Source organism: Gavialis gangeticus, unplaced genomic scaffold (assembly GCF_001723915.1).
Source record: "Gavialis gangeticus isolate Ggan-Ray unplaced genomic scaffold, GavGan_comp1, whole genome shotgun sequence".
Taxonomy (NCBI): Eukaryota; Metazoa; Chordata; order Crocodylia; family Gavialidae; genus Gavialis; species Gavialis gangeticus.
This window is the reverse complement of record NW_017729001.1, coordinates 30603033-30616853: the sequence shown is the minus strand read 5'-3', so window position 1 is coordinate 30616853 and position 13821 is coordinate 30603033. Positions and strand designations below refer to the sequence as shown.

At 40.4% G+C, this 13821-nt stretch overlaps 1 protein-coding gene across 1 annotated transcript in view; it reads right to left on the bottom strand.

Annotated features, from left to right (window-relative positions):
- Positions 1–13821, bottom strand: part of NAA25 (N(alpha)-acetyltransferase 25, NatB auxiliary subunit) — a 46718-nt gene that overhangs the window by 12690 nt on the left and 20207 nt on the right. Inside the window, exons 8-17 of the mRNA XM_019506653.1 lie at positions 12465–12572; positions 11203–11281; positions 9987–10098; positions 8583–8672; positions 8047–8216; positions 7132–7244; positions 5001–5208; positions 4102–4191; positions 3219–3399; positions 2392–2491 (exon numbers count right to left, since the gene is read on the bottom strand). Coding sequence (XP_019362198.1) covers positions 2392–2491; positions 3219–3399; positions 4102–4191; positions 5001–5208; positions 7132–7244; positions 8047–8216; positions 8583–8672; positions 9987–10098; positions 11203–11281; positions 12465–12572 — 1251 coding nt within the window. The remainder of the gene's footprint in view (positions 1–2391; positions 2492–3218; positions 3400–4101; positions 4192–5000; positions 5209–7131; positions 7245–8046; positions 8217–8582; positions 8673–9986; positions 10099–11202; positions 11282–12464; positions 12573–13821) is intronic.

Sequence of the window (13821 nt, the reverse complement as noted above, 5' to 3'; positions counted from 1 at the left end):
GACAGGTACTCTGAGCTACCAAAAAAAGAGGCCAGGGTCTTTTCCATCTGAAGCTCCTTTATGATTCATACAAAACAAAAGATCCTTGTCCAAAGTTGATGCCAAGACAGTAATGTTAGCTAAATCTGGGCTGTCTTCCAGCTGATCCCTTGCCTCTACAACGTAGGGCTCTAGATTAAGTAAACTGCATCCATTAAATGTTTTCTTCAAATCTTCATATCTTCCTTTTGGCATGCTGCAGTCAGAATCGCTTTCACAGAGCAGAAGTTTGTCTTATCTGTGTCCTTCTCCACTAACAACCGCTGAATTACTTTGAAACAAATCCAAAACATTTTAACAAAAAGCGAGATTCACCCCTCATGGAAACAATAATAAAAGTGACTACCAGCAACAGACTCCAAACTCCTGCTTGGTGGAAAGTTTTTGTTTTGGTGTCATGCCCTTACTTCAGTGGTATGTACCCACCAGACACTTGATCTTCAAAAGTTAAGATCAGCAGTTTAAAACACACACGTAAGTTAAGATAAAGTAACAGAACAAGTTCTTAAAACGCCATACATTCACATCTTTCTCTGCTACTGTACCAAAGGTTTGGATTGATCTTGCCTCGAGCAGAAAGATGGACTAGCCCTATTTTTCTGATTTCCACCTTTAGGAGTAAAAGAACTGACAGCTACTGAGAGACCCAGAGAATTTTCCTGTAAGATGCTTGCATTGCAGGTATCATATAAGCATTTTTACACAGCAAAGTGAACTATTAGATTGGACATTGGCTTAGGAACCACAAACTCCTGGAACATTAATCTCTGCTGAGCCACAAAGCATGGCAAAGTCACCACCCCTCTGCGTCAGGTCCTTTACACTGGGAAACTGGGAATCGCTTTCTCCTGCAGAAACTCCAGGGATATTTTGACAATCAAAGGTGTGATCACTGCAGTGTAAATATTATTACATGGACTGTTTGTTCCCTGCTCCAAGGGATATGCCTCATGAATTCTTCCTGGGGAGCAACAGTTTACATGCATCCTCCACTAAACCAATGTTTTCTACAATAAATTCTTGCCAACAGATCAGGGAAATCAGTAAGTGCAACATCATTTTAATTACTGACTATAGTGTTCTATTCAGCCAATGGCATTTTGGTGTAGTGCTAGGACTGGATACCAGGAAAATTCTGGCATTTTCCATATGGGCATACCAAGATTCTTCCAGAAAATGTGGTGCTCGAGTAGGAAAGTCACGACAACCACCATTACACAAACAAAGAAGTGAACAGCTCTGGAGGCCTAGCCAAGGGACACAGGTTTAGGAAGCATCAGTGCTCTTCTGGGAGTTCAGCTACCTTTCTTCACCATCAGTCCCATTAAAGTCTGTTATTCAATCAGGAAGCACTTTCTTTAATTTTCAAGCTTTACTGCTTGTGTATTCCTGCCTGTAAAACACAGCTGCTCGTGTCCCCTATATTCTTCATGACTCTGCATATTCATCCCACTGAAAGTGTGTCAACACCTGTGCCCATGAGCAGCAATGCTATTACTCACCATGCACTGAGAAATCAAAAGCTCCACTGCCATTATTAAGATTTAGGCATGTACCCCTTGGCAAAGCACTGCAAGCCCCTGGGGGTATGCCTACCCCAGTTTGAAGACCACTGCTTTAAGTCATGCCACTTGCTAAAGGCAGATGAAACAAAAGCTTCTATTACCTCTGCAAAACCCACAACCTTCATCTTTTACTCCAAAATATTGTTTCTACTCTTCAGTTTTATTCTGCTTTACTGGTGTGGAAGTTTCCGATAAAGTTAGTGTTATTTGTATTCTTTTCACTTTGCCACCATGCTCCCGCAGGAGCTGCATCCCAGCAGCCTGGGACTCCCGAGTACAGTCATTAGAAAGTTATCCCATTTCAACCAATGCACTGCAAGGTTTCAGATCTAAATGTTTAGAACATCAGGATCTTAACAAGGCACCCCATGCCAAAAGGGTCTTCCCCAAATCCTAAATGTGATGGTGTAAATCACAGAAGCTGGCTGTATTATGTTTTAGTTATGTTAATGCAGAAAGTACTTATTCTTAGGCATCATACAAAGATGGCAACACCATTTCCCAAATGTAACTAGAATATGTAGGATTCAAGAAACTAAGGAGCTGGAAGCAGAACTCCAGAGTGAAATGATGTCCTATGGTGAAGTTAACCATATAAACAAGAAATGATGGCTAAATAAGATTTACCATAACCATGACAAACCAGCATATTATCTCTGCAATTTTTTTTACTGCAATCCCACCAGTGTAAGTCCCATACAAGTCTTGATATTAGACATGGTCTCCTATAAGCTGTCTGGACACAACTGTTCTGATAGCAGTCAGGGTAGAAGTTACTTTCACTTACATCTTTCTGGTTGGAGTGGAAAAACCTGAGTGCAAAATTGCAGGATTGGGATGCAGCAGCATATTGACCCAGTGCCTCTGCATAGCGTGTCAGAAGGTAACTGCAATACAACACAATAATTGGAGTTAAACACCAGTACACCGTGCCCCAGGAACTGCAATTTCTTTAAGATTGCTCTGAACAGAGAGCTGAAGCAAACTTTGGCCTTTGTACACAATACTCAACAGGGAAAGAGAGGGCTCTCAAACTGGCTTGCTTTTACCTAAAGATGCCAGTTTTATTAGTGGGAGAAGCTATATATTTAACAGTGACAGTGCACAGATGCCATTTCCATTTCCTTCTAGCCACAATAGTCTCTTTAAGTAGACTATACCTACAAACAAGTGACATTACAAACTATTCAAGAGTCTTCAGGGAATTTATCAAGTGCACTGTACAACAGCTATCTTGAGCTTCTATGACTAGTCCTGCACATCAGGCTAAGCTCTCTCAGTGCTAGACTTACAATTTCAAAAGGACGTTTTCACAGCAAGAACACTGTAAAAGCCAGTGGTACCAAGATTTTGAAGCCACCAAATACTAATATGCAAGAAATGAATGCTACAACAAAAAGCAGATAGATAAATGCTATGGTACAGCTGAAACAGATTTCAGGTCTATGTTTTACTTGCAAGACTAATACACATTTACACATAACATCTTTTATTAAAACTAAAAAATATATATTACTGACTTCTAACATTATAAGATACTGAAAACAGTAAGAAAGTTAAACATGGCTAGTGGCAAGCTGGTGTGACCAGTTGTTCTGAGTACATACTACCCACCCGATGGTGTCGTGCTGTATGTGCTTTGCATCAAGGCTGGAATAGAGCTCCACAACAGGTTCAAATGCACCAAGCATGCAGTAGATTCGAATAAGCAGTAATTTAAACTGAGCATTAGAAGGGCTGTGAGATAATCCTTCTTCTAATAAAGTCAGGGATTGCCACACAGCCAACTCTTCACCTGGAGACGAGGAGACAAATGTACACAGGAGTTAAGTGTGAACAGGGATTTATAGAGCAATGTTTGAAACATACAATGCCATAATGGACTGGAAAGTTTCTGCCACCTTTAAATTGCACATTTAAATTGTGCTCATCACCAAGCCAAGGCATGTCAGTGTCTCAGAAACAGGTAACGCAATATTCTCCTTGGGTGGGCAGGGGGAAGGAGGTTCTAGCAGAGTGGGGCTCCCACTAGAAACATCTTGCTATCATCCACCACATACAGTGCAGTGCTATGTGTGTGGGACAAGTGAATCCTAGACAACTTAGTATTTCTAGGTCATAGCCAGGTGCTTTTAGATACTGCTGTACAAAGAGCTACTTGAGCAATCCCTGTGCCCCAGCCAAGCTGGGGGATCTAAGGGGCAAGTTCACCTGCTGTGGGGAGCCCACCATGGGATTTGCTAGGGTGAGGACCTGCTGAACTGGCTGACAGAAAAACAGAGAGGTAGGGAGGGAGAATAGCTGTGCAACCCTCTGAATCTCAGACTTGGAGGGCATACAGATCTATGCCAGCTGTATAGCAGAGCAGATCTTTTGGCCTCTGCAAACTAATGATTATCTAATCTGAAGGGAGTATGGTTCAGTTTCTTGATAAGCGAACACAACACACTGATGTAAGGAGAACAGTGTTCTGAAGAAAAAGCAAGCAGGGACTTACCTTCGTCTAGCCACAGATCAAGGAGCAGGTGAACTGCAAGCAGACAGTAATAATCTGAAAACTGCAATTCAGTTTTCAAACAAGATTTCCCTAAAAGATAAAAGATGGCACTAATTCACAATGCACAGAGTTAAAATGGCAAAAGTTAATGCATTCTACAAATGGGGCCAATAACTGCATCATTTAATGAAGGTGGCTGTCTTTCAGGCTAGCAACATTTGCAGGACACTGCCAGATTTATTAATAAACCCAAAATATCTTTATCTGTTATTGTTAAGAGTAGGAAGTGTGAAAGAATTGTAAGCCTGTTGCTTTTCCTTGTTTGTGCTTTTTTGATTCTTTCAATTTGGAACCTGCCATTTCTCAAGTCACTCATGGAGCCATTTCATTTGTGAGTAAAGCCACTTTCATACTTGTTGTAAACACTAATTTAATACCGAAGATACTGGGTTAAGACACCACTGAGCAGTACTGAAAAAAATAAAATCATGAATACATTTTTTAAATCACACCTTTTCAGATATGCAAAATTCAATGATTTATTAGTAAACATCTTGGCTAACACATTTCTAAAGCATACCAATTGTTTTAAGACAAACATGATTTAGCAAAACACTGAATCTGAAGATGTGACAAGGAACAACAACTACGTCCTCTAATTTATATTTAAGGCACCAGTCAACTGAAAAAAAAAGTAACTTTAAAAAGAACCCCCCCAACATTTTATATAATACCTACAATGTTGCCAACAAAGAGAAAATGTAAAACATTGCCTAAAAGTTTCTTAGAAACTGTGCTTTTAACACAGGCGGTGGGCAACAAAGACATATTTTGGAAACAGTCCATGAAAAGGCCCAAGTATAAGGGTACAGAAATACATTTGTTTCAAGTTCTCTCACCAAACTGCAGTCCATGATGGTATCTTAACATCAACTCTCGGACAACACTCAGCTTTTGTGTCTTGTCAATGCTGTGATAGAGGCCTAGCACTCTTGATAGTTGTACCACGCACAAGTGCTGTTGCAAAGCTTTGATGTCAGCTGGTAATGCAAGATCACCATCTACTGGTGCTGACAAAGGTATGACTCCAAGCAACTGATTGATGAACTATAAAGCAAACACAAGACTGCATTTTGCAATGTATCCAAGAACCTCCAATAATCAGTAGCAGCAATGGGGACAACATATCTAAGTCACATGAAGCAAGCAACAAACCTTAAATTCCTTTTTCATGAACCGGAACCATCAAGTCTATAAGGCCATTTTGAAATTTACAGTTAAGAGCTTGACACTGTAATGTGGTGAACAGTCTGGTCCCAATTCTGTTAAGTGCTTAACTTTACAAAAACGAGAGGTCCCAGTGAAATTTACATGAAGTAAATTAAAAATAATGTCCATCAGCACCAGTTAAGATAACTTTTACTCTGGGCTGCAAGTGATTTTCTTGGAAAGTTAGAATTCAACCTGTAAAAGGCATCAAGAATCGAGCTTGGTTTTTTAAATTTCAATTTGACACATCCCCAGCACCTTCCCCTAGCTAAAAATGGCTCCAACACTGCAATGATTATGACTTTAATGCTGTCTGGGATGGCTATATGGAGCTTAAAATGTTAGCAGTGAACCAGTTGTAAAAATGCTCCCAAAATTGCTATCGCTGGGGAATTTGAGTCAGTGTTAATAGGTGGGGGCTTGGTTTTGTTTTTTTAAACAACATATCATTGTACAATGTATACAATTCATACATTTTACATATAGTATATTACATAATATAATGCATTATGTCTAATAGAAGATATGCACTATACACAACAGGGATTTGTTATTTAAATGTACCCCTGACACACACAAATTGTCAATTTATAATTTACAAACATTTGTTAATGGCTTCCACTAGGTTTGTGTTTCTAATCCTTCCCAGGTTTGTATTGCTAATCCTTATCCTCAGTAATTATACATCAAGGGAGAGTGGCTGGATTCCCAGATGCCAAAAATCACCCAACAAACTACTCATGACTGCAGAAATGCTCTCTCTCAATTCAAGTGTAGATAGGGCATGTCTCACGGACAGACTCTGGAAAGAGAGAGTTTTTTGGTCACCTCTTTATTGTTGCTGATGTGACCGCTCTTTTAGCTGGATCTCCTGTTATGTTATCAAAGATTCACGCAGTGCCCTCACTGGGATTAGGAGATTTGACACAGAATGCGAATGGGACAAACGAGGTGAAAGGAGAAAAATGTTTAAAAACAAAAGCAATGAGAGCTAGTAGACAGTAAGCCCACATTATCCAGCCTAATCTTTCCAACAGAATGAACCTCAATTTCCACGTGGACTTGTCTGCATCTGATATTTGGGTCACTGGGAGTTGTGCACATTTAAAAAAGGAAGATAAGCCTCCTTGGGGTGTTGGACATTTGGGCTCTACTCCACATCTCAGACTGTGACAGATAATTTAAGAACAAGAGCAGCAGGGGAATACTTGGTTGAAAAATGAAAAAAACCTGGCAATTTATCAATTAAACTGCATTTCCTGATGTACTAATCCAGAGGGACAGGAATTCAACCAAGACCACCTCAAGGCAATTGGACACGTTAAGACTGAAAGACAAAAAGCTCAGGCCTAAGACCTACAGAGAGTTACTAACTGTTCCACTGGAGCTACTCCTGCAAGCGAGTAGTGTGCCGGGTAGCAAGGCTTTGTGGATCCAACCCCAAGTCCCTATGCCTTTGATGAAGTTACTCAGAGAGCTGAGGGACTCTGGCTTTTCAAAAATCTGTATTTTTTTTCTGCTTGAAGAAGAGTTTTGAGGAAATATTAGACAATTCCATCATGTTAACAACTGGTAGTTTCCCCAAAACAGATCTTAAAAAAAAAAAAGAGAGAGAGAGAGAGAGAGGGGGGAGGAAGGTTTCCTTCAAACACTATCAGAGCCCTAAGCTACCAGCAAATCTTTGTTACAGCACCAGACTGCACGTGCACTCAGCAGTTCCCAGCAGCACTTCTTCATTTTACCCAATGCTGTTATCCTTACCTTTGTGTACTGGCTGGATGGAAGGAGGTCCACAAACACCTTTAAATCAGTTAAACAGCAGGGTTTGTCCCCAAACTTTTTGAAGTATTGAAACATTAGTTCTTCTGGGTCACCTAACAGAAAGGCCAGTTCAATTTTGTAAAAGGTTCCATTAAAAGCAAGGTCTATAATACTGGTACGATAAATATGAGCATAGTCATATGCAATTTCCTACATTCAAATTTAAACAGTGATTTACAAACTATGATATCCCCCTTCAGATTTTAGAGTCAACAAGACGGCCTAACTACTGATAACCAATGAGTGACAAATGACAAATCTAGGAGAATCTTTCAAGCTATCCAAATAGACAAAAACTCAATGCAGTGGCTTCATCTTAAATAATAATATAAAAAGTTTATTCACTTAGATTTTAGTACAAAGGAGACTACTGGAATGCAGAAATGTCATTAACAGGCATCAAATTCTCTCCCTCACTTCCTTCCCAAATGTGTTTGTTAAAGCCACTAATAACTCCCCATAAGTATGTCCAATAAGCCAAATTGTTTGCAACCACACAAGGCTGCTAATGCACTCAAAGAAACATCACCCACTAATTAAAAACCAAAAAATGACAGAGGGGTTTTTCCAAAGGGCCAAAGAAATGTACATTTATTGGGAGTTTACATTCCTAAATCCATTAGACATCTTTGACAGCCTTTCCCAAAGACCGTTTCCCAAAGCCCTGGAAAAAAAAAATCTTGTCCCTCTCAAACACTTTTCATCTGAACATTTCAAAATACTTCATATGTGAAACCTTTGCAACACACTAAACACCAGGCACCATTAAACTGATAATCCAAATATGAAGGGCTTGCTCTAGTTTTATGTTCTCTCCCTTAAGGATTAATTTTTCATCCAATTAGTGGCTCTTACCTAGTTTATATTCATTGTTGCAACCTCTGTGCTGCAAACGTCTAATCAGCTCCAGTTTAGCTAGGTATGGTCCCCGAAGTGGCCGAGAGCTCTTTGCTTCTTCTGTTATCCTTTCTTCTACAAACTTCACAGCTTGCTCTACAGAATAATGCACCTCTCCTTCCAAAGAGCTGTGCAATTAAAGAGATGAACAGGCTCGGCCTTTTCCTACTCATGAAGCCCAGGCAATAATTTGTCAAAATGCCCCATAAACATTCCCTCAAGGTAGTCCAGGGTGGTAGATTAACTCCTGCACAGGAAGCAGGCTGGGAAGCCTTGATCATGCCAAAACTGTTATTTACACCAGTGCTTCCAGAAAGGACCAGTCTCAACATTCAAGCAACATGGGCCTACAGCCAGGAATACACTAGGTATGTAGCTCTTACACCAATTCCTTACATACATCTACTAAGATAAATTAGTAAGGGACAGGACTTACGAATATTTTGGCACTCTACAGCACAGAGAAAAAACCTGAGCGGTATTTGTTAACTTACTGCTCTCCTTCTGCTGGAGGAGTCCAGTTGTAGTCAATCAGTTGGAAAATTGACTCAAAATAAGTTATATAGAACTGCCAATCATCTGAGCTGAAGCAAAAAGACAAGATGCGAAATTTAGAAAAGTGCAAACCAAGCGACTCATACATGCAACTCTACTCCTTGCAAAATATAAGTGTTAAATAAAGGACAAGATGAGTAGACTACTGAAGGTTACAGGTAGAAAAACAATACTGTACCAAGAATTATTTCTACTGCAAAAAGCTTCACCCTGGAGCGACACATCATCTAAATTACCTAACATGACTTAATTTGAGAAACTGTTTGTGATACAGCTTAGCCTGATTTTTAAGTTCCTGTACCATAATTCTTTTCTGGGATTTCTGATCTCTTGTTGACATTTATAAAGATGTCTTTCCAGCAAGGGGAAACATATGGGTTCAAAAGCTATTCCACCAGACTGCTAATGCAGGAGACAGGAGGTTCCAACTGACAATCAACAAAACAGTGAAACCAGCTATAAGCAGGGTACTGTAAAATCTAGAAAGTAGACTAAAAAAACTTGAATGCATTTGTTTTTCAGCTGTGGCAACCTTCAGTGTTACTAGGTGATTTTTTTGTCAGATACACGAATTTTGAGTGGGTGTCTCTCTAAGCAGATGCTTTAAAGTCCCTGTCTAAATTTTCCACTACAAATACAGTCAGTCTTTAAGGAAAGAACATTTTTTTCCTCAGTAAGATGTTTTTAGTGACCCTTTGGATGGTGGTTCCAGACCGGATGCCATTAACTGTGTTTCAGTCCATAATAAAACTCATACAGCTGCTCTCACAGGCAGATCTGATCATCCTGGCTCGCTTCGATGCACAGACACACATGGGTTCAAACCACTTAGTACACTTCCCAGAAGGACACCTGACAGATTAAGGGAGCTGAGCAGATCTCGGAAATAAAATGCAAATATAATTTTTTATATTCTTTCTGGGCTGGCTCTCTGGAAGCATAGAAGGAAATTAAATCAACTTATTTTGGAAAAAGGACATACTGCATGACTCTTTGTTCACTGTGGAAGTCAGCCAGGCTTAGGACTGGACTAATGATAATTTGCAGTCATAAGCACTTCTTATCAGAAAACCCCAGAAGTACATTACTAGTCTCACAAGCCTTGAGAAAGAGATACCAGTGACAAAGTGACATACCCAAGGTTACAGGGTGAGTCAGCAGCACAGAAACTCAAACACTCTGTAGACATCTTAACTTGAAGTCTTCGTTTTCAACTGCTTCAGGCACAATCTCCACAATAGCAACCAAACAGGGCAACATAGATTTCCCTGGGGCAATTTTAATCTTCTGCTCATTTTTAGTTATTTTTTATTTATTTTACAGTAGCCAAAATTCCAACTTACTTTTTCAATAGCAGCCTCCGAGACAGCGCGTTGCATTCTGGCCACTTGCCCAGCTTCTTGTACATTGCCATACACTTATTCTCTCGACTTTGGAGTTCACTTGTCAACTTCTCTAAATTAAGAGAAAGTTGTGAATTTAGTCAGTCGCCATCTATCCATACACTCAGAACAGAGACTCTTACCCAATTACAAGAATGCAAAAGGGAAAACGGTCTCAGGGACTAGAGGGCCAGAAGCAAGGTCCAAAACTAGTGCTACAAAGCACCACCTTAACTAGGAAATCAATGGACAGGCTGAAGCTCGTATAAGCCTTCAAGTCAATAGCACTGGAAATGAGCACTTCAGTTAGCATAAAATTGACAGCCCTAACAATTATTTTAAGAGCTGGTATTCTAGCTCTGCTATGTTTTGGTGGATAAGCACGTATTTTTTCAAACAAGGGAACATGCTGTAACTGTGATCAGAAAGGAAATATTTTATCCTACTTTGGGGCCAACAGAAGACAAGAGGGGAATGAACCTGCACATTTATACAATCTAATAAAACAAGCATCCACTCAGCTATTCACACCTTTCCTTTAGAAAGTAGATCAGGCTAAATACAGAACTGCAGAGTCCAACAGGAACCTAGTTCTTCACCAACAAATGCACTTTTATGGCATAAACATGGAGTAAGGGGCATAATCTAATTTCTGGAAGCACTAATTCTAGGCTGGTGCTGAGGAGCAGATGGAACTAGCCGCAAAGTTTGTAACTACTGTTATGAGTTAAATTAGTTTATGTTTAACTTCAAAGTACAGTATAACCTCAAAAATCTAGAATTATCGAATATCAGGCACTTTTAAAAACTATACTCCATTGGGGGAGTAGTGGGAGCCAGTCCTGGAGCAGTGGAAGGGGAAGTTTGCACACAGCGGCTGCCACTGCCATCCACCACTCCACACTGCCACTTTGCATGCAGCCACTGCCCCAGGACTGGCCACCGCTACCCCCTACTACCCCCCGCCCTCCCTCAGCTCTGGTTTAAAAAATCTGAAATGTTCGCATTTCTGGCAGGTGCTTGGTCCTAAGCATGCCAGATTCACAAAATTATACTGTAGTACATATGCAGAATTTGCCAATTAAATACACTGAAAACCTTCCCCAAAAAAGTCTGAACATATCACACCTCCATACAACCATAGTTATTACTTGACAAACCTTTCTCTAAAAATTACCTCCTAGTTTTCCTCTAACAACACTCAAGGCTTCTTGATACTTCTCCAAGCGTTCCAGAATCATGTAGTAAAGTTCAACCTTGAAGAAAGAGATTAGGGTATGTTGACATGCGCGAAGAAAACAAGTTAGAAAAAAAGCGGTTTATGTGCAAAGAAAACAAGAGTGTCTGGAAATAAATAGCGGTTTGTGTTACTGTCATTAGGAAGAGGAGACAGCCAACACTACCTGTTAGACTAGTGATGCCAAGTGTCACAGAGGAAAATTCAAGAAGATTTTTTCCTACTTTTTGTCCTACAGTATCTCCAGGGATTTGCACATGCTAGAAAGGAATCACTTCATGTATCAATCAACTCATAATTTTGCCCTACCCCCAGTTCCTGTGCTCTTCTACATCCTCTCTCCTCATTACTCTTTGTATTCCTCCTCCTCTGCCTCTATTTCACACCTTCTTCATGTATTCCTGATACTTGTAACAGTCCTCTGTTCCCTGCAGACAAACCAACCTCTCCCCACAACACCCATCTCAAACACATCCTTCTTTTCTGAGCAACGAGCTGACTGCTGAGATTCTTAGCCCTTTTTGCATCTAAATGGCTCCCCCGTTTATCTTCTAATTTCAGTTTTCAGTTATAATTTTTTAATATTCATTTTCATGGTGTAGCTGGTTATTGGTATGCTTTGTAACTTTCTAGAAAACTGTTGTATAGGTTCACATGAATTGCCACTACACAAATTTGTGTAGATATTCTTTTCATTAGTTGTGAAAATTGTTTTTTAAAAACTCCTTCAAAAAAATGAGGCTCTTTGCAGAACTTATTTCACGTTTTCAGTCCGCACATAACTGTGTAAGAAAAGGTGCTTTACCACACTGGTTTGCACGACCAAGAAGAGAACCCCAGACAGCATGAGCAGATGTATGCCAGCAAAAAAAGGGAATGGGATGTGAGTTTCACTGACAGCCCCTCTGAAAAAAGCTCATACCTCTCTGAACCTCTTTTTGATGTTTTCATCGTGATTTGGTAGTGAGTTTTCATCATGATCTGAAGTGAGAGAGCTAGCACTGACTGGCCAGCTGTCCCTGGATCCCTACCACAGTGCTCTGTACATTTAATAATAAAATGTTATGAAGCACCATAATGGAAACCACACTCTTTACCAAATATGCTATAAATGTGTTTGAGTTACGCTGCTGTCATAACACAGCACTCGTACAATCTATCAGTGATGCTGAAGTCAAGTAGAAAACATCTGTAAATCTTACTTCGGCCTCTGCTTCAATCTTCTCCTCCTTCACCATTTTTTCCACCATTCTTTCGGCTAGAGGCAAAAACATAGTTTTCGAGAGGTTTTCATCCTGGGCTGAAATAGACTAGGCACAGAGAAGAATTACTGTAATGTCTCATCAGCCTTTCACTTTGCCCCAGTGAAAACTGCATTTGTTTTCCTTCTTGTGAAATGAATCATGCTACAACCAAAGAATACCCATTTGGGGCTAGCATCATTAATAGTACTGTGTCTGTGTGTGCAAAATGAGTTTCTGCTAAAAACCTAATGACAATGTGGGACTCTCTGTATTCAGACCTCCATGATCAAACATAACTAGTAAATACCACATCTGAAGAACAAATTAATTTCTTCTACAATCAAACTATTTTCAAGCACAGTTATTATTTCCCTACTTATTTTTGGCCTGATCAAGGCACAAAGGAAATTTACTTAATCTTTAAGTCTGTTACCTTTACTGATTACAACAAAGCATGTTTTGCTTCCACCTCCTGTGCCCAAAAGACACCCTGGTAAGGGCAGGCCTGACGTCCTAGATGCTTTATAACCCAGTCACAGAAAGGAGCAGTTCCGTTTTGAGGCATTGCAGAAAGTGATTGGGCAGACAATTCACTTTTTAGTTCTAAGTAAACAGAACTAAAAGGAGAAGTATGGCACGAAGTCTTTGCATTAACAACTGAAGTGAAGTGATTTTGTTGATCATGAATTATATCAAAAAGTATGATCCCATTCACTTATACAGAAAAGAAATGCCAGATAAATATCTGCACTACACAAAGGAGGCAGTCTGGGGAGGGATTAATATTTACTCTAGTATTACACAGAAAGAGCAGCTGGTTTACTTAAAGCAACTGAGCCATTTTCACAACAGGCCCGGAACATATTTAATAACTTCTTTGCCTCTGTCTTCCTCAGTAAGGACCAGAACTGCCACCTCCCTGCTGGGCCCCCTTTGGCCCCGGGGGAGGCTCACCTGGGCCTAGGGTGAGTGAGGATTTAGTTAGGGAGCTTCTGGAGGGGCTGGACGTTTTTAAGTCAGCCGGCCCGGATGATCTTCACCCTAGAGTCCTGAAGGAACTGGCTGGGGTCATTGCAAGTCCCCTGGCGCGGCTTTATGAACACTCGTGGTGCTCTGGAGAGGTGCCGGAGGACTGGAAGAGGGCCAACGTGGTTCTCATCTTCAAAAAAGGGAGGAAGGAGGACCCGGAAAACTACAGGCCAGTCAGTCTTACCTCGATCCTGGGCAAGCTGTTCAAGAAAATTATTCTGACACACATCCAGGAGGGGCCAGCAGGGAACTGCATGCTTAGGGGCAACCAGCACAGGTTCATCAG